Consider the following 21736-nt stretch of genomic DNA (forward strand, 5'->3'; position numbering starts at 1 on the left):
TTGTTGTGTTAAAGACGATCTGTTAGCTCTTCTGACATGTCGGTTTTTTTGAAATAACAATCCACATGGCTTAGCCACAAAATGTGGCATATTGTTTCTTAAAGATTTTAGTTTTTTACTTCATGTACTTGTAGTATTCAAGAAAGTCAATAGGTAAAGGAAAAAGGGATGAGGTTTTTCAAACCGTGCACAGAAAATTCCAACGTTTGTTTTGTATTTATGTACAAATTTTCATTGTTATTTTATTAGCTTATTGCTGAAGAGTTTGGGATGAGAGCCGTTTTGAATCCGCCTAAACCTGTTGGCCAAGCCGTAGCTGGTAAGCAAAATTCAGAATAACAATGTTTTAATGACTTTTCATGTTGACTCTTCGTTTAATAAAAATGCCTTTGCTTTTGAATTATCCACAATGCATGTTTTTTTCTAAAATAAGCCAAAAGACCAGCACAAGTGACACCATCAGCGTCTCCTCCTGCCCAGAAAATCACAAAAGCTGCTGCTAAGTACGGAGTGCCTTTAACTGTCAAAAAGTCTGTAGATGCTGCTAAGAAGTCTTATGAGAGAAAGCCACAGATCAAACACAAACAGGTAAGAATGCATTAATATGTTTCAATCGATATTTAATGTGTGTCCTATGGTATTGGAAATGTTACGGGTACCTCCAGCTATAAAAATAATAGTCTTAGAGGTCATAGAGATATGCACTGTAAGATAAGGGGCCGTGGAGAGTTCTGTGCCAGCTAAGCGCTCATCTTAGGCCCCATTCACACGAACGTGTTTTTGCGGCCGCAATTCTCCCGAAAATCCACGGGAGAATTGCGGCCCTATTCATTTCTATGGGGCCATGCACACGACCGTAGTTTTTGCGGTCTTTGCACGGCCCGGGAGCCCGGACCGCAGAAAGAACGGGCATGTCTTATTACGGCCGTCTTCTGCGGTCCGGGCTCATTGAAAACAATGGCGGCGGCCATGTGCATGTCCTGCGATTTGCGGGCGGCCTGAGGCTGACAGTCCGCTGCCGGCCGACCGGAAAATCACGGCCGTGCACACGGCTACGGTTGTGTGCATGAGGCCTTAGTCAGAACTCCAGGCACTTGGCAGGCACAGACCATCGCCGCATCTTGATTCTAGCCATCAGCGGGGGACACCGTGCATAGACCTCTACCGATACCATCTGATGTGTTCCTTCAACATCTAAGAAGTTTTCTATAAACTGTGGTACACTTTAAAAAAAGCACTCCCACAACATTTTTTTATTCTCTGGCCCATTGGACGGGCACATTATGTAAATTGTGGTGAAGGTAATCTTCTTACCAGTGGCTGTATTAGTATTAACCACTCCCTTCTGGTCCTTAGCGGTGTCATGTGACCAGCAATAGGACTCTCCAACTACCACAGCGTCTCATGTGTCGACAGGAAGTCCGTTTCTTTATTCATTCCTATAAGATTCACATCGAGGATGTGATCGTAAAAATGCTGTACAAAATCCTCCTCCTGTCAGAGTGACATTGGAAGACAGAGAAGCTGTTACACCGTACAAGACATACATTTGGCTAAAAGCAATGATTTATTAGCCCCTTCCCACTTGCCCCGCGTTAATTAAAGCGCAAATGTGGCATTCTCAGCCTTTTTACATTCTGTTTTATGGCATTGTAATTCCCTCAATCATTGCCATCAACTGGAACTAGCTGTCATTTTAACAGCCCAATCCTGTACTGCAAAATATCAGTTTCTTGTCTTTGAACACTCCTGAACAGAGCGCTCAATACTAAAATTGGGTCTTTGTTCTCGTTGCGGTATAGCAGCATCATACATACAAGACAATATATTATTGATTGATCAAACTACCTTACAAGAAAATTTGAGAAAATATTTTTTCCCTGTTTTTACCTATTTTTCACCTTGTAAGACTTACAAAGTAAAAAGATTTCAGCTCCAATTAGGAACAGGAAGAAGGCCCTATATGTTTATCAATAAAAAGAAAAAATATTTCTCTGGGCATCAAGGCCCAAAATGCCACCAGTCATGAGAGGGTTAGTAAGTGAAGCTTCGTCTATACTCTAATAATATGTTCGGGAATAATGTTAGTATCAGAATTGCTCTCTTCAGCTACAGAAATGTCCTGATAATGGCCTGCAGGACAGCAGAGAGCTTAAAATTCTTCATGCTTCCCTGTGGCCTTTTATAAATGGTACCAATCCATCCCTGATAACTGTTGGCCCTGCGGTTCAGTTGGTGGCATTATGTATGGTGCCGGCGACCCTACTCTTTATATTCCGCATGCCCCTATCTGCATATAAACGCTCCCTCAACCGTCACCTTCTATAAGCCGCTAAATTGGTTATTCTGTGCAGAAAGAATTGGATGGACCCCATGACCCTAAAGAGATTGTCTTGACATAGCAAATGGATGAACTGATTGCTCAGACCCCAAAGCCCTCCACTCGTTACATGACCACCTTCCAATTGTCCCCTGAGTTTTCGTACCCCAGTAGACTAAAGGCCGTTCATGCCGACTCAGGAGTGCCCATCAATTATATAGCCACGCTTACAGCCGCCTACCATTTGTCTACTATGCTGCCAAGAGATAGGAACTGACCATCTATTCAATATATAGACAATCCGGATCCTTCAAAGAGTTCCCTACTATCTGGCTAATAGAAGAGGGTCCTGAGTGGGGATACCACTCTATTACATTCAAAAGGTTTGTGTAAAGCTGGCAACCCATTTAATGAGACTTTCTAGTAGTAGCATTGTGTTTCTAACCAGGCAAAATTTAGTAGCCATCAAATGTCATTAATCGCATTGTTTCTAAGAATTTCCTATGTGGAACGTTGTATATATGGTAAATAAGGTTTCTTGCTACAATTAGGTTGTAAAATATTAGTGCATGTATATGATGTAAACATCATGTTTAGTTATAGGACATGTAGGAACGATTATGGTTTGAGTATCAGTAATTGTACATAAATGTTCTAAGTTTTGTACGAGAGCTCCACTTTATGCTTGGCGGCGCACTGTGGGTCTTGGTTGGCTTTACTGAGTATTCTAATTTGCAGTTTCACTCTTTGTCCAGGCCCCAGCAGTGCCAATGAAGAAAATGCATCCAGTAGAAGAAAGGAGGAAAATGTTTGAGGTATAGAGCTGCCCGTTCTGCCATCTTGAAAAAAAAATCACAAAGCAACTGGTACAGAGCTGGAGGGATCAGCAGTGCAGCTTATGGTGCAAGCTGTTCCAATGCTCGCGCTCTAGTACAGGAACAAACTCAAACCTCGAAACCTTTCCTCCTTGTTTCTTCCCACTCTCGCCCTCTAACCATATTCTTCTTGCTGATCCTAATGACACTAACCTTACTAGGAATGTCCGTCATCCTGGTGTGTGATAAAATATTTGTACTTAAATGTTTTGCAGGATGTGGCTAAGAAAAAAAGACTAGATATTAGACAGCTTGAAAAAGAGAAGAGACAGAGAGAACAGGTATGAACTTCCCACGCAGAGCAATATGTGACTCACAATCTGTAAAAATATTACAATTTATATTGAAACCTATAATTGATCTGTCATTTTCGGACTGTCCCCAACTGCACTGTTATATACACTTTTTTTTTTTATATATTTCTAGCGGTCTGTTTCTCTCCCCCTTCTCCACTTGTATTAGGCCGACAGTCCTTATGCTGTGCACCCTGAAATCTTGGAAACTTGACCAAGCATTATTTCTAGCTGCAATAAGTTAATTTATTTTTTATAGTGAGGAATCCGTAGGAAATATAAACAAAGATTTCATTTATTAAAAACCTAGATGTGATTTAGTCCTGGACCTTGGGGAAAAAATAAAATGGAACCGTTTTTCCCAGCTATTTGTTTACTACCTTCTTTAAAAATATGCACTCCATAGAACTGAATATAAATCCTAAGGAGGAGTTTGCCCTGAGATATTGTTTTACTGGCAACCCTCTACATACTGATAAATGGCTATGTGTTGTGAAGGTGCTAGAACAAATAGTTGCCAGGTGCCCTCCCATGGCATGGGTCTACCAGTGTGTAAACCTTTTTGAAAGCGTTTTTTTATTTATTTATTTTTGTTTTTAATAAAAATGTTGTTTTGTGCAACTGTATAATTAGTTTTTATTAAAAATTATTTTTACTTTTTGAGATACAGCTGCTCTGTATTCTGTATACAGAGCAACTGTATTTTATTCTGAATTCTGTACCGACCCAGGTCCGCGGGACTGACCTGTTCAGTGTCAGCGGGTCCTGTGTCTCTGACACACAGGATCCACCTGTAATCTATCACCTCTAAGTTATGAACTTAGAGGTGATCGATAACAGCTCGATCCTGCTTGTAAGAGACTCGCAGGACCCGCTGTCACTGAAACCGTCAGTCTCGAGATCTGACGGATACCGCTTTCAGCGCACGATACAGCTGCTCTGTTACAGAATACAAAGCAGCTGTAGCTCAAAAAGTAAACTGAATTTTTAATGAAAACTAATTATAAAGTTGCATAAAACATACTGGTAAAACTTTTTTTATTAAAAAAAAAACTCTTTCAAAGGTTTACATAGCCTTTAAGACAGCCTTGCCAAATGTGCATCATGAGAACAGGCTACGATGCCTTTTCTTTACTACTGAGAACAAAATACCATGTATCCCATAATCTCTAATGCAATGGAGAATACTTTCCTTCTCAGTGGATGGAACCACTTGCTTTTAAAATAATTTGACAGTCAAGAGGGTAGGATACTACTAGGTTACTACTAGGGAAGTAGGCATTTCAGGTTCTGTGGTACCCAGCAGTTAAAGTGGCTCACGTCGACTGTTACAGGAGCCTCAGTTAAGGAAAGTTAGGGCCTGCTGTAAATGATGAACACCGCAGAGAAATTAAAGGGTTGTCTGGCTTATTTACAAATACACTATGAAAGTGTAACTCTAATTATAAAATAACTTTCCATAAATCAACTGAAGATCAGATACTTTGTAATATATCTTATTACAGAAAAATGCCTCTCTCTCTCTCTCCACTATCATGCCCCCCCCCCACCTGCCTCCTTAAAGGAGTTTTCCCATAATCATTGTTTATCACTTATACACAGAATATGCAATAAATGTCTGGGGTGCTAACACTCGGACCCCCATAGATCCCGAGAACAGGGGTCCCTGTGTGCCCTATTTGAATGGAGTGGTACTGCGTGTGCTTGGCCACTGCTCCATTCACTATCTTTGGGGTTTGCGGAGATAGCACTCTGCTATTAATAGGCAATACATGCTTTTATATTGTCTTTTGTCACACAATGTGCACACAGAATCCATACCATTTTCCTAAATTGAAATTGGCAATGCCCTCACTTACTTCATACTTCTTCCTCCATTATTGGAACCACCCACTTTGCATTTTTCCACAAACCGTATATGAGGACAATTTATCTTTTGACTCCTAATTTTGTACCTCTCGTTTCACCATCATATAATCCACTTAAACTGTATAGTCTCCTAAGTGGAAACCTTTTCTTAAAACACGTCATAGATAGTTGGGTTAAGTATCTATGTATATCTATAGCTTGCGGAGATGGAAATGACTGAACTAAAGGACTGTTTAAAGAGGACCTGTCACCTGTCCTGACTTGTCTATTTTAGGAAATACTTGTATTCCCATGAAATAACCATACTTGAACATAATTTCTTAGAACTCTTCATTGTGCATTCCTCAGTTATTGCTCCTAGAAATTTGTGAAGAAAGTTAAACTTGGTGTTATCATTCCCCTTGTGGACGGGGCATGTCCCTACAGTCTTAATCTGCCAGCGGTGATTGGACAGTGCCAGTCTGTGTAGGGACACCTCCCCAACTGATATATTTTAGTGTTTTCCTCCCCGTCTTCCAAAAGCTATAACTTTTTAACTTTTTAGTCTACATAGCCGTATGAGGGCTTGTTTTTTGTGGGACAAGTGTAGTATTTAACAACACCATTTATTGTACCATTTGATGTACTGAACAACTGAAGAAAAAAAAGAATTCTTTGTGAGATGGAATGGAAAAAAAAGAACGCAGATTCCTCCATTGTTTTTTGGGTTTTCGTTTTTTACAGCGTTCAGCGTGCGCTACAAACAACATTTTAACTTATTCTGTTGTTCAATATGATTAAGACCATCGTATTTTACGGCATTCACCCTACGGGTTAAATAACATTGTTGGAATACACTACTGCTCGTTAATTTCAATACACCCCCAGATCCGTCAAATTCTCTGTAAAGGATGAAGGTGATACATGTGTTTTGCACAGAAATTTGTTTATCTGTTTTCAACACTTTCAGCATTCGCATGCATCGTGTTTATACATTATTTATATAAATATCCTTGAAAACTGTTGTTTTTGAAGAAGCAGGGCTGTAAAAGCTGTGTTAGGCCCCATGCACACGACCGTGCCCGCAATCACGGCCCGCGATTGCGGGCACGGCCGGCCGCTGACTGACAGCCGCATTTTCGGGCCGTGCTCCCATACAAAGTATGGGAGCACGGCCCGCAAAATGCGAAAGAACGGACATGTTCCATAATTCCCGGAACATTTCCACGGCACTGACACCCTTCCGTAGTGCTACGGAAAGGTGTCAGTGTTCAATGAAAGTGAATGGCTGCGTTTTTGCGGACCACAATTGCGGTCCGCAAAAACGTAGGTTTTTTGCTGTCGTGTGCATGGGGCCTAAGGCTATGTTCACACAGAGTTTTTTGATGCGGAAACCGTGCTGCAAAACTCGTCAAAAACGGCCCGAAAATGCCTCCCAACGCCTCTTCAATGGGAGGCGGAGGCGTCTTTTTCCCGCGAGTGGTAAAACTGTCTCGCGGGAGAAAGAAGGGACATGCCCTATCTTCGGGCGTTTACGCCTCTGACCTCCCATTGACATCAATGGGAGGCAGGGAAAGTGTATTTCACTGCGTTTTATGCCCGTGGCGCGAAAAACGCTGCAAAAATCGGCCTCAAACTTCCAAACAGAATTTTGAGGCAGAAATTCCACCTGCTAAAAACTCTGTGTGAACATAGCCTAAAAGAGAGTGCTTTTGTTGGCCATAGCAACCAATCACAGCACAGCTTACATTTTTCAAGAGCAGAATATGAAATGAAAGCCGTGCTCTGACTGGTTGCTATGGGCAACAAAGTCAGTTTCTCTCTTACACAGGTTTCTAAATCCCTACTGTACACAGTGAAACAACTTCGGTGTTCGCCTTTTATTGTGACACTGTGTTGCCGTGTAAACTTGTGAAAGCGTGCAAAATAGTCTCGGAAATGGCTCTCAGGAATGAGTTATCAATCAATAAGCGATCTGCCATAGTTGCTTGGCGAAATGCAGGGCATAGTCTGCAGGGAAATTGCTTGGCTGGAGAAGGTTTCTCTTGGTGGCGTGCAGTGTACCCTCAAAAGATACACCAAAAACAAGAGTGTATGGGATCGACCACAACCTGGACAACCTCTAGTGACCATAAAACAGGACTAATTTATCAGAGTGTGTTCCAGATGGGACAGGCTTGTCAGATGCGTGATGCTGTGACTGAAATGAGAGAGAAAAGCGTGTCAATCGCGATTGTCAAACGTTTCCTTGTAGCCAGTGGCCAAGGGATGCATTGCAGTCTGAAAATCATTGCTTAGGCCCATTAATAAAAAAAAAGAGGCTATTGTGGGCTAAAAACAAATAAAGGGCTGGACCACTTGTCCGTGGAAGTAGGTTCTATTCTCGGACAAATAAAAGTTTGAGGTGCTTGGCTACAAGAGGTGAAAGTTTGTTTGTTGTGCGACAAGCGAGTGCGTTCTTCCTGCTTGCATTCATCTCACAGTCCAGCATGGAGCAGGTTCTGGGTTCCGTTATGGTCTGGGGATGTTTCGCTGGTGGTACGGTTAATGACTTACTAAAAATCGAGGAAATCATGGACTCCCAAGTGCTACCTCAACATCCTGGTACGCCATGCCATCCCTTCCGGCACCCGTCTTATTGGTTGGGGTCTGACACTACAGTAAGAGAACGACCCAAACATACCTCTTGTCTTTGCAAAACGTATATTCAGTCAAAAGAACGACAAAAGCTGCTGACCATGGTTTGGCCGACCCAGAGTCCCAATTGCAATCCAATTAAACTCCTTTGGGATTATCTGGACAGGTGTGTTTAAAATGTGCAAGTTACGAGCCAAAACCACCTTTGGGAGTTTCTACAAGAGAAGTGGCTGCAATCGAAGGTAAAACTTAAACAAGTTGACCAACAAAATGCCCTACGTATGCACCGCTGTGATCACTGCTAAGGGTGGATACTTTGAGAGAAAAATGTATGGAAGTCCAGGCTCAATTCATGTGTAAACAATGTTCACGAGTACAAATCCGGTTTATTTAACTAAACTGTAAATCCCTATTCATTACAAACTAGTTTTATTTTTTTGAATTTTCAAAATATCGATGATTTGGGTGATGTATTGAAATTAATGAGCAGTGGTGTAGTTTAGGAACTTTTACAGATGCAGCGATGCTAATTATATTTAGCAAAAATAGTAGAGATGTGGGCAGCACAGCAGAACTAGGCCTCCAGGGCACTGCGGGTGCCGGCATCAAGTAATCCGACTTGTAGATCCCCACAATACCGGTAAAGACCAGAAAAAGAGGCAACACTGCAGAATTGATTTCAAGAATCCATTACTTTAGGGGAAAAATAAGAAAGGGTATTTCAGCCCGTGAGGCCGCGCCATACCCTCCCCCCCTACCGATTATGACGTAAATGTATGTCAAAGTGCATGTGTCACCAGTTTATAATATATTCCCTCGTGGACATTGAGGTAAATGAGATTTTACTTTTTTAGTCTCTCTTTTCGACATTTTTTATAGTAACTTTTACTTTTGAGGTTAAAAAGTTTATAGGGCTAGCTTGTGTCTAAAGGCTGGAGCTGCAGTGATGGCTCTGCCCAATTCGATTCTGTAGAATATATCAGGTGACCTGATGAACTACCGGCTATATCATGTGTTCTTTAAGGCTCCGTTCACAAGAACGTGGCCAACCTTGTGTGGGACATGTTATCACGCATCCCTCCAAAGACTAGAGTCTATGAAGGGATGCGTGAAGCACAAAAAAAAAAAGGGTATGTCCTATTTTTTTTCACGGACCCTTGACACACTTGAAACTACGGTCGTGTGAACGTCCCTATTGAAGTACATTAGTCTGTGTGACGGCCGTTGTTCTAACAGCCGTCACACGGACGTGATACCCGCTCGTCTAAATGAGCCCTAATAGCTGGACAAGAGTGCAATCCCTTATGAATATTCAACAGGACAGCCGTAGTGAAAGTTACCGGAAGAAAATCAGTCACATAGAACAGAATGTACTCATCATATGATTCTATGGAAATTAAATATTAAACCACTGGTTAACAATCCCCCAAATTTTAGAATACTAACAAGCACAAGATGGATGTTTACGTAATTACAATTTCCGTACTATTTTGAATGCAAATTTGATTTGTACTTGTAATTCAGTTCACTAGGAAACTTCAAAGGACAACCATTTACATGTAACAATTAGACAAACCTGAAGGGTCAGAGGTGAACCACGTGCATTAATTTAGCACAAACGAATTGGTTATCGGCTCGGGAACTATGAATGGGCTTTTGCTGCACCCTGACTTTCACTCCGACTTGCTTCAAAAAAAAATCTTTGTCCCATTTTATGAAAGCAAATCTCATTGTACTATAACCTAACAAGTTTTCATATATGATTTGTTCCTAGTACAGAGCTGGGCGGATTCTGGGAGCATTGAAAATGAACATTCGGAAATCTAGTTCTATAATGGCTAGATTTCCAGATAGGAAGGAATGTACTGATGGGTTTGGTAGGCAGGTTGACTTTCAGACCATATTGTTGTCGCCTCCTTCATTATGGCAGCTACTCTCGAAGTCTGACAATGAATGGCAGATTACCATAATGATATCCCTTTCACTAGCACTGTGTGGGGTCTTCTGTTATTGGGCTCTGCACATGATCACATCCCCTTCTTTTCTTCAAAGCTCTGCCTGTTCCATTTCTGTTTCCCCCATAACGCTGGTCCCATCAGGTGATGTTTTTATATTCCTCTTTATTAACCATATAGAAAATGGTTTGGTAGCGCACGATCTAGCAGAGGGGAGTATGTTTAGCAAATCCCATTGTAATAGTCAGATCTTTGTGTACTTTGACTAAATTACATCTGTTCCGAAAGTAATTCGTATTCGAAGCATTTCTTTTCAGTATTCTTTTTTTTCTACTGCCAATTCCTGCAGTAGCAGAAACGTATTCTCTATATTCTAGGTAATGCTTTTTCATTTGAATGACCAGTACTAAATGTTTATGTGCATTATTACTACGTTTCAGATGAACCTGCTGAAAGCTGAACAAATGCGACGACTGGAGAAGGAAAGGGTGAGTTTACATTTACATCAGTGAACACATGTAGTCTGATCTCTAAATGTTAGCATGCTCCTTTATGTGTCATCGTTATTAAAGAAGAGCGCAAAGGTAAAGTACGGAAATTCCTGTTGCTGAAACGATCGTTTTAGGCCTAGCAAATTCCTTCACCTTCATTATGCTTTATACCGTGTAATCCTGCTTCATTATGGTCCAATGCATAGTTTAATACTTGTGGTTCCACTAGGGGGCAGCAAAGCAACATAAATCACCTACTGACCATTTTAATAATTGAAGATCAGGGTGAAAAATTTGGTGTTTTTTTTTTAACTAATATTACCAAAGTCATTTGAAATATATAATTTGTGAAAATGCATTTATGATATAAAATAATCTCTCAAGCGAACCCTAATTAACATAACATATGAGTGCTTTATTCTAGTTTTTAACATTACTTTATAAAGTTGAAACCTGTTGTTGACGTTTTTCATAGGTGCTTTTTCTCAGGCTGCCAGTTGCCACACAACCACCTGCTACCAAAGGGGGGCGCCAGACAGTTATTTTTTTTTTTATAGTTTTATTAGCAAAACACTGTTTTATCCTGGGGGGAAAAAAAGGAAACCCGATGGATTCATTGTAAGTCAATGGTGGAAAAAAGGATCATAACAGATCATAATGGATCTGTCCTAATACATCATGGATCCTGTTAAAAACGACAGCCATATAGCCAGTGTGAACAGAACCTGACACTTCTTAGATCCTAATTGCCATAGTTGAACATACTGGTGCTTTGTATGTTCTCCAGTAACAGTAACCTTGAGCTTGACACCTTGCATCATTTATATTGAGCTCTATTGAGTCAGTGATGTATTCACTAAGGTTTTATGGCAAGACACAAAATGATGAGATAGAATTTTACCATACCGAGAGGCCGATTTGCCCTTGTTAGATCACTGTATTACAAAATACATGTTCTATGTGTTTTAAACCATGGTGTTAGCACAATAAATGTAATAACCAGGCTGGTTGTGTGTAAAGATAACATTAATAGGAAGAGCGCTAGCAGGTCCGAAATATACACTACATATTTTTAAATGGTTACCTTTTCAAAAAGAATGCTAGCTAAACAAGATTGTTTCTATGTTTGTAGTTAGAACGGATAAATCGTGCAAGGGAGCAAGGCTGGAAGAATGTGATTGGCTCAGGAGGAAGTGGGGACATAAAGGTAAATCTATTTAAGAATTCTTGAAGTGTAGATCCAGTTGTGATCTTGCGCCCGAGCTGACATCGGGCATGTAGAGATGCTACTGCAATCGTATGATGCCCGGAAAGTTCTATTCTAATTAATAGGACTGATCCATGCACAATGCTCCCAGGGAGTCCTAAAGTTCAACGGCAAATGCGCGGTCTTGCGTGCAGTAGCATCTCGCCACGCCTTATGTCAGATCAGGTGGGAGATTGTAACTGGTATACTTTAAAGTGATTGTCCCTCTGGAACCACCACCTATGGCAAAGGGGCTCCCCTGAAGATTTGTGATGTCTATATGTCCTCTTGCACACGTGATGCTCCTTACTCTGTTCTTTCTTAGGCACCGTATTTTGGTGGTGGAGGTGGAGCAGCCCCATCGCAGGCTGCTGTCCGAGCTTCCTATGAACATTACCATTCTATACTTGACCAGCTGCAGAAGCAGAAGGCAACAGATGACCGAGAGCTCAAGCACCAACCAGAAATACAGAACCTTGACGCAGCACCCAAGTATGTGATTGTGTGACATTTGTGATTCTGACCATATTAGCCCAGTAGAACAATGAATGTATCGCAATAATATCTGAATGCGGATTTTGTCTGAAGATTATTCTGGCTGCATGACCGTTCCTGACAAAATAAGAAACCCCCATAAATATTCTAAACAGCCAAATCCGTTCAATACAGCTACTAAATTTGTGACCATGTCATCATCTTTGGTAAATATGAGTAACCGACGTTGCTTTTTTGTGTTTGACATATAAATATTTTTAATGGAAGGCAACAATCTATAGTACTAAGGCATCATCCACACGACCATTTTCGTTTTGCAGATCGGAACATACAGATCCTAGTGGCTTCCGTGTGCTGTCCGTTTTGTTTTTTTGCGGACCTATATACTAGATTGGGTGAGACAGACCGCATATACAGATAAGAATAGGACATGTTCTATAATTTTGCGGAATGGACACCGGGAGCCACAAAAGAAAACTGGTGTGTTCATGGCTCCATATAAATGAATGGTTTACTAGTCTAGCAGAAGAAAACAACGGATGTGTGCAAGAACCCTAACCGGTTCTCTTAATGGTATCTGCAGACTGACCGTTCAGGTGGAACCATCCAATGGTCCAATCGCTCATTCCCTATTCCCTGATGGAGATGCAGTGAGGAAGGAATTAAAGAGGCTGGAAGAGGTATCCAAACAAGCATTTGTAGACAGGTGAGCTCCGTTTCACATTGTGTCTATGAATGTATGCATGCATGCGGTCGTGCTTCGCACGTTTCTACATTATTGTGCATAATATACACTGAAACAATGCTTCTTGTGTGGTATCCAAGGGGGAACATACATATAAAGGGAAGACAGGTCATAGATTGCTGCATCCTATATGTTTCATTATATCCTACTGCTGGTGCTGCTGTGTTTGATGCTCCAAACAAGATCAAAGAATTACCACGAGATCTCACTATAAGAAGGTTCTCTGACACTGCTGGACCACATCAGAGCACTGTAGAGAACTGCCCCTTTGTCTTGAGGCAGCTGTCCTTGCCCTGTTGGCAATTTATACCTAATTAGCATAAAAGACCAATTATAGATGAGCAGCTCAATCTACAGAAGGAAAAAATAAAGTGCAGTAGGCGTATGTGAACACCAGAAATCAAAGTTAATTCGGACCGGAGGGAACAGCTGACAGGTTCTCTTTAAATTAGTCTTCCGTAAGCTTCTGAACTCCCTCTAGTGGCGGCAGTAGGTCACCAGAATCGTATCTTTTATTTATGGCTGTGTAAACAGGAAAAAGAACATTTCGACCACTATAACAAACTCCAATCCCTATAAAGATATAATAAAATGAATCCGCACAGAACTTTGGATCTATTTAGATTGAAAAAAAAAATCATCTCTTTTTTTTTTTTTACACGTTTTTTTCCAGACATCGTGGACATTTAGCTGCTGAAAGAGCAAGACAAGTTGAGGAATTCTTGCAGAGGAAGCAGGAAGCCATGCAAAACAAAGCACGTGCAGAGGGACATATGGTATGGATGGTTATTTAGTCAATAATTGGGTATATTTTTTTGGTTTTTTCATTTACATTTTTTTTTGTAATCCTTCTTTTAATAGTCCTTCTTAAGTCAATCACTTTTCTGCTCTGTCCTTTTTTCTTTTTTTTTTCCTGATATAGCTTTCTCTTTGTGCCTCCGCTCCCCTGTCTTATCGATACTTGTGAGGCACAGGAGCTCAGTTGAGAGTGTGCATTGCAGCAATTAAATATTAGTGCTAAGCTATTTAATAATTGATTTATTTTCAATACAGACGATTCCTCTTAAAGAGAATCTTTCTCCTCCCCATACATGTGCAGCATGTAATGGGCAGGGCTGCACAAACCCTGGGGCTCTTTATTTTTTTTTCTACCTCCCTCCATTATTTAGATATCGGTGCCGTTATATTTGGAGCCCGATATTTAAATAACCCCCTGAACTGGCAAGGGGGCGTGTTACTATGGCTGTGACACTGTCCAATCAGATATGGACAGTGTTACAGCGAGAGAGAGAGAGTGTGTACGTGTGTGCGCGCGCTCTCACTTCAGCTTTCAAGATCAGTCTTCTGCCGAACTGGCAAGGGGGCGTGTCACTGCTACGGACAGTGTAAGAGCTTGGGAGCGCTTACACTGACTGTAGCAGACACGCCCCCTTGCCAGTTCGGTAGACAATACAAGACTGATCTCTCACAAGAGATGAGAGCTCGCCTCTCCCCAGCTTTTACACTGTCCGTAGCAGTGACACGCCCCCTTGTCAGTTCGGCAAAAAGCTGATCTTGAAAGCTGAAGAGTGAGAGTGAGAGCGTGCGTGCGCACACTCCTCGCTCTTGCTGTAACACTGTCCACATCTGATTGGACAGTGTCACAGCCATAGTAACACGCCCCCTTGCCAGTACCCGCCCCATTGACAGTTCACGGGGTTATTTAAATATCGGGCGCCAAATATAACGGCACTGATAACTAAATAACAGAGGGAAGTAGAAAAAAAATGTAAAGTGCCCCAGTGTTTGTGCAGCCCTCATTGGTTGAGATATATATATATATAGCATTATATTCTGTGATCATATCAGTCAGCATAGTCAGTCTCTCTAAAGTTATTGCTTTATATATCTTTTATTCATAGGCTACCAATTGTTGGATTAGCGTGACATAGCTATGTATGCAGGCCTCAGGTTTTTAGTAAATATAATGAATCCACTTTCTCTTCTTTTTATTTTTAAAGCTGTATAAGGGTCATTTCACACGGTGGGTGTAGCTTGGCGGCCCTTGCCTCAAAATCCGTTGCAGAATTATTCTTCCTCCCATTCACTTCAGTGGCAGGTTCAGGCGGAATCCGCCCCAAGATCGAGCAGGATGCTTCTTTTTCCACTAGCTGAAAAAATCTACTAGTGGGAAACAGAAACATCCGGCTCCCATTCAAATGAATGGGAGGTAGAATTTTCTGCGGAATACATTCTGCCTTGTGAACATGCATTATATATGTAAACTGTACTATTGTTAGGGTTTCGGTAATATTACTCACGATTGTTCAGTCCTGTATACTAACAATGGATTGCCACAAGATAGATACTGTCTATCTGCATGAAATACTATGATATGATTATTAATATGATGAGGCGCGAAGTTTGGCCATCCATTGACTGATCTGATAATCGAGCCCAGAAATCAGCTGTGTAGGTGGGAGATGATCAACAGTATAGAACATAAAGGAAAGGATACTGTTCACCATGAGCAGGCAGCTGTATCTATGCCATTGTGACATCGCTCTACCTATGGTCACCGTTAGTTGATGCTTAAAAATAAAAAAAAATTCAGGTAAAAATTGATAGTGTGTGTGAAAACGGCAGCATTGGAACAATATTTTCTATTATTTTAGAGCCGCACAGTGATTTTCGTTTGGCTCATTATGTCAAAACTATGATGAATGTATTTTTCTTTGTTACCCTATTATTGGTATAAATATAATATTTTTTACATGTTAGTAGCAGAAACTTACGTCTCACGATCCAGCTCAACTAACAGATCACAGCCATTAACATTCCCACTCTTTGCTGGCCTTGCTGCTTATATGCAGATAAAACCACCATAAATACCCCACAGAGTATAATTAAACTCATACACTCATTGTGCTACATACTGTATTGTTTTTTGTAATGTGCTATTCATCCTCCCATTGATAAAGCACATGGCATTCATCCTCCGTTTCATTGGTTATCTGCCAAAGTCTTTGTGTATGTTAGAATTTCACATATCTTTTCAGGTTATCCTATTCTTAAAGGAAAACTCTGCATTTAAAGGGAATCTGTCACATGGTATATACTGTCTAATCTGTAGGCAGTATATTATAGAGCAGGAGGAGCTGAGCAGATTGATATATAACTTTGTAAGAAAAGTTTCATGATAACCTGTGTATTTTGATGAAAACCCTTCTCACTCTGAGCTTGAGTCCAGTGGGCGGTCCTACTCAGTAATTAGCGGTTATTTCTGTATGCACCCTCACACAGGGACGGATGTCAAACAACGATTGAGACTGCCTACTGGACTCTTAAGCCTACAATGAGCATGGATTTATATAAATAAAATACAGGTTATCCTGATTCTCTTCCCCACAAAGCTATATATAAATCTGCTCTGCTCTTTCCACTCTGGAACATACTGCCTACAGATTGGACAGAATGTACCACATGACCGGTTCCCTTTAAACAACACTTTACTACATTCCAAAGCTTAAAAACGACATAGACGGTTGGGTATCTTTGTATGTACTCTCTTTGCATCTTTACTTGTACTGATTTTGAGTTACAACTTGTTATCTTCTTCATTGATGTGAAAATCTAATTTTTGCAGTTTTTTTCTGTTACCAGAGAGCAGTGTGTGTTGTAGGAGCTCAGATGAGTTATACAGTTAGAGCTAAGCTTTTAGGTAATCTCTGAGATCAGAGTGAAGCTAAGCTGCTGTCTGTTTCCAAGGGCAACCAGCAGTATTTTGAAAACCTATAAGTATATAAATGACATGAGACTTAAAATCAGTGCAAAAATAGCAAAGCAAAGTTACTCCATCTATTATGTCTATTAAGACTAGGGAAAGGTATTAAAAGCTGAGTTATGCTTTAAAGGGGTTGTCCGGGCACGGAACTGTTTTTCATACTGATGACCTATCCATAGCATAGGTCATCCGTATATGATCGGTGGCGGCCAGACACCCAGACCCTGCACCTATCGGCTGTCCCGGCTGCCTCCGGGCACTGGATGTTATGTAGTGTTCAGTGCCGAAAGCAGATGACTCCGTGCACTGTATAGTGGCTGTGCTGCAGAACTGCAACTCTGCTCCTATTCACATGAATAGGAGCAGAGCTGCAGTACTGCAGCTGGGCCGCTATACTGTGACCGGGACCGTCTGTTTCTGGCACGGCAGCCGGAGCAGCTGATCGGGGTGGGGTTCGGAACCCCACCGATTTATATACTCATGACCTATCCTGTGGATAGGTCATCAATATGAAAAATGGTGTGTGCACGGACAACACCTTTAAGCACCGCAGCTGGTATATAAAAAGACAAAATTGAACGGACTCCATAGTAGAATAGCTGCAGAAAGTAAGGAACATGTTTTTTAAACACCCTCTGATGTAGTCCCAGCCATTCTTACACTGCATACATTAAATGGTGAACAGGATGCTCTGTACAGCCTGGCAGCTATGTATGGAGGCAGACCAAGCTCTGCTGGAGGAGGGAAAGCCCGACACAAAGACCAACAGGTAGGCTTCTCGCATGCCTGAGCCTCTTTGCAGCACCCTTGTGACACCTGCCATGGTCCTTTTCTGCCTGTGCATGTTTGCTGGGTATAACACGTGACACATAGGGGGAAGCTTGAACCTGACGCTGCTTGAGGTCCTGCCGTTCATGCTGGCTGTGAATAAACAAAACTGTATGTGTTGCATTTGTCCTTTGTAAATCCTCTCCATGCTGTTCATCTGTTCTTCGCATTCACCTTTGTTATACATGTTTGATTTCATTAACTCTTTCCTTGTGAATGGCACTTACATCTGGAGTCCAGTTAATGCATTGCATATTGTTACTGCTATGTTGTTCTACTAATAATACAAGAATAGGTTGTATTGCGGTGGTACAGTTGCATATATAGTCACTCTTTTATACTATGCTACTACAAAAAGTTTGGATGGTTTATGCTCTTCTTCATTTTTAATAAGAAGCTCTACATAATTCCAATGTTGTGCAACACAGAGGTCTGAAACTGTATTGGAAAGTAACTACCGCATTTCTGTCTGGCCACGAACACATTAGATGTCCGTATTATCTGCATGTTTATCCCTGCTTACATAATTTTATATAAGTCACTTGATTTAGATGTAAGCCTTCACCTTCATATAGAGATGTATTAAACACGGGCAAATTTCTGCCCGCGTAAAATCACTTTTACCCATCCATGTTTTACTACATGCAATTCTACATTTCCACTGCAGGGGCAGCTACAAGGGACCTGAGCAGCCGAAGGCAACTTTTCTGGCGATTACAGCTGTTTGCCAGGGGTTTCAGAAGCTAGCCACATTATTTCTAAAAGGGGGTGTCCTGCTGAGACAACCCCATTAATTATAGTATATTAGGTTTAATTGTGATAAAGGGCATGAGGAATCTGTAACAAAGCGATATTGTGTCTGTGTAGCTGTCTTTATTTTCAGAACGATTTTTGTACTGCTCCCCCAACATTACATACAGTGTTTATTTCATAGATTAAAAGTAGTCCAAATTATATATTTGATAGTATAATACTGTAAGCGCAAAATCATAAGTGCCAATCCGTGGAAGATTATGGTTTATACATTTTTATTTTTTATTTTTTTTTATAGGAATATTTGGCAAGGCTTAGACAAATCCGGCTGCAAAATTTAAATGAAAGACAGCAAATGAAAGCTAAATTGCGTGGGGAAAAGGTAAGTTATTTATAAAAAAAACATATTTTAAAGGTATTGTATTATGTGTTTTATTTTAGTTCCATCAATTAGATGCAAGTCTACAGAAAATAAATAATCAGTGTACCCCATAAGGTGTGCGGCCTGGACTCCCTTCGCTCAGCCGGGATGACAACCTGCACAGCCACAGACTAGTCAGAGGGACAAAACGTCCTTTTTACATGTTGCTGCTGCAGATTAGGGACATTCCTCTCTAATTGAGTGGCCACTATCCCCAATTGAATTGAATTCCAGACATTAAAGTCTATGTAAATCTTTTGAAAGGCCTTTTTGTTTCTTTTTTTTAATAAAAAGGTCAATCAGTGTTATTGGTACAACTTTATAAATTGTTTTTATTTAAAATTCGTTTTACTTTTTGAGATACAGCTGCTCTGTAGTCTAATAGACAGAGAGGGGCAGGGACAGGTATGCGCCACTGTAGCAAGGCCTGTGCCTCTGGCCCTCTCGCTTTTTGTGCAGTCTAGGTGGCTGCTGGCTGATAGCAGAGGAATTCGCAGCATTCAACGACTCCGAAAAGTTTTGCAGGAAAAACTAGGTTCAAAACGGAGTTTGTTTTTTCTGTGGTTCTGCTCCGTCAGGTTTCAGTCATGGTGTCCGTCGTTATTCCAGACAAAAAAGCGCAGCATGCTTTGCTATTTTGTCTAGCTTTTTTACTTTATCTGCGACGGAGGACACTAAGGGAGCCTCCAACACAGAGGTTAAGATAGCCTAATATAAAAAAAAAAATAAGCATGTGATATAAGGCACATGGGGTTACGGACTTAAAATCTCCTTGTGTCTTACATTAGTAACACAAATGTGAGGTTCATAAGGGTTACTGTATTTTAAATGTGAGGCACATGGGGTAATTCATTTAGTAACCCGATGTACCTCACATTATTAAACCTATTGCGCCTTTACGCTACGTGCCTCATATAATCCCAATTCACCTCATATTACTAATTACCGTGGTTACTAATGTGAGGTACATGAGAATATTTCCTTTTAGTCGGGCACATAGGGTTATTAATTTAGTAACCCCATGTGTCACACACTAATAGTAAGGAACCCCATTTACCTCACATTAGGACCCCCATGTGGCCATTTTACTGTTAGGCTATGTTCACACGGGGTCTTTTGCCGAGTTTATTGACGCGGAAACCGCGTCGCAAAACTCGGCAGAAACGGCCCGAGAACGCCTCCCATTGATTTCAATGGGAGGCGTCGGCGTCTTTTTCCCGCGAGCAGTAAAACTGCCTCGCGGGAAAAAGAAGCGACATGCCCTATCTTCGGGCGCTTCCGCCTCCGACCTCCCATTGACTTCAATGGGAGGCAGGAGAAAGCGTGTTTTCTGCCCGCGGCGCTCAATGGCCGCGGGCGAAAAACGGCGCGATCATTGCTATTCACACGGAGTATTTTGGGGGAGGAATATCTGCCTCAAAATTCCGTTTGGAGCTTTGAGGCAGATATTCCTCCCCCAAAATACTCCGTGTGAACATAGCCAAACTGTTCTATTTTCCACCATAGACGTCAATGGATCATTTTTTAACATTCATTTTTTTAGAAAGCCATCCGTGTGCTGGCTATTAAAAACTGATTCTGGTCCTCACAAGCAGACTCCCCTGGCACAGAACTACCTTAAGAGTTGAATCCGGGGAAGAGCCTGACGTTACTTGCCATATATGGACAGTGATGTCAGGGGCTTTCAACCATGGAGTACCCTGGTCAGAGCATCGCAAGCGCTCTGGCCCGGGACTCCTGTCTTAGCAAAGCCCTTGACTTCACTGTAAATATATGGACAGTGACGTCAGGCCCTCCCTCTGTGGAATTCCCGACTAGAGCGTTTCCGACGGTCTCTGTGTGTGTCTGTGTGTGTCTGTCTGTCTGTGTGTTTACAGGAAGGAGGTGTGCGGGACTTTTTACATGGGCACCGTAGCACTATATGGGCGCTATGTCCAGGGGACACTGTGGCGCTATCTAAATGGGTATTGTGTGTGCCACTACGTACATGGGCACTAGCAATTTATATGTGGGTACTATCTATGGTGGGCACTGTGGCGCTATTTACAGTTGGCACTGTGGAACTATGTGTGCACTATTTACAGTGGGCACTGTGGCACTACCTACATGGACACTGTGGCACTGGCACTTTATATGTGGGCAATATCTACAGTGGGCACTGTCTACATGGGCAATGTGGTGTTTCCAGGGGGTTGGGTCCAAAAAAATCCTGATAAATTAAATTAGGGCCTGTTCACATCAGCGTTTGCTTTCCATTCCGGGGTTCCGTCGGAGGTTTCCGTCGGATGAACCCTGCAACGGAAAGTGAAAGTGAAACCACAGCTTCCATTTCAGTCACCATTGATATCAATGGTGACGGAAACATCGCTAATGGTTTCCGTTCGTCGCCATTCCGGCAGGTTTCCGGTTTTCCGACGGAACTAATAGTGCAGTCGACTCCGCTATTGATTCCGTCGGAAAACCGGAAACCTGCCGGAATGGCGACGAACGGAAACCATTAGCGATGTTTCCGTCACCATTGAAATCAATGGTGACTGAAACTGAAGCTGTGTTTTCACTTTCCGTTGCGGGGTTCACCCGACGGAAACCTCCGACGGAACCCCGGAACGAAAAGCGAACGTTGATCTGAACAGGCCCTAAATCTTTTTTGAACGGATAACAAACAGCTGTTAAAAACGGTCAGACGGCCGGGAAATGGATGAAAATTTGGAGCCACACTGATGCAAAACGGCCTTGAAAAACTGATAGTTTTTCCGTTTATAACAGCCTTTTTTTTCCCTGTCGTGTGAATATAGCCTTATCTAGGTCTCCAGCAGTATAATAGAGCTATCATTAAATCACTTGCCCTCTAGTGATGATGAGATAATTCTGCTTTACCTTCTAGACCATACACTGTATGGCATACAGCAAAGCTGACTAGTGCGCTAAAAAAACCATGGAGTGTCAACCTAATGTGTCTGCTCTAGTGGCCAGTGTGTACGCAACTCCAGGGTGGGAAGAATTAAGGTATGTGTAGGAGAGTGTTCATATCCAAATGGCAAAGACAGAGATGCAGGAAAAAATATA

General features: G+C 41.6%; 1 protein-coding gene across 3 annotated transcripts in view; it reads left to right on the forward strand.

Annotated features, from left to right (window-relative positions):
* The window catches only part of NEK1 (NIMA related kinase 1), a 122511-nt gene that overhangs the window by 25382 nt on the left and 75393 nt on the right, over positions 1-21736 (forward strand). Inside the window, exons 9-19 of one of the 3 annotated variants that reach the window (XR_012883014.1) lie at positions 250-319; positions 434-588; positions 3076-3135; positions 3411-3476; positions 10369-10416; positions 11552-11626; positions 11991-12157; positions 12744-12866; positions 13579-13681; positions 18548-18631; positions 21555-21676. Coding sequence is in view for 2 of the 3 variants with exons in the window: in XM_075860259.1 (XP_075716374.1) it covers positions 250-319; positions 434-588; positions 3076-3135; positions 3411-3476; positions 10369-10416; positions 11552-11626; positions 11991-12157; positions 12744-12866; positions 13579-13681; positions 18548-18631 (951 nt within the window). In the remaining variant the exon portion in view is untranslated. The remainder of the gene's footprint in view (positions 1-249; positions 320-433; positions 589-3075; positions 3136-3410; positions 3477-10368; positions 10417-11551; positions 11627-11990; positions 12158-12743; positions 12867-13578; positions 13682-18547; positions 18632-21554; positions 21677-21736) is intronic. The other 2 variants (XM_075860259.1, XM_075860260.1) reach the window with 2 other exon arrangements.

The sequence above is a fragment of the Rhinoderma darwinii genome, chromosome 1 (assembly GCF_050947455.1).
Source record: "Rhinoderma darwinii isolate aRhiDar2 chromosome 1, aRhiDar2.hap1, whole genome shotgun sequence".
NCBI classification, from domain to species: domain Eukaryota; kingdom Metazoa; phylum Chordata; class Amphibia; order Anura; family Rhinodermatidae; genus Rhinoderma; species Rhinoderma darwinii.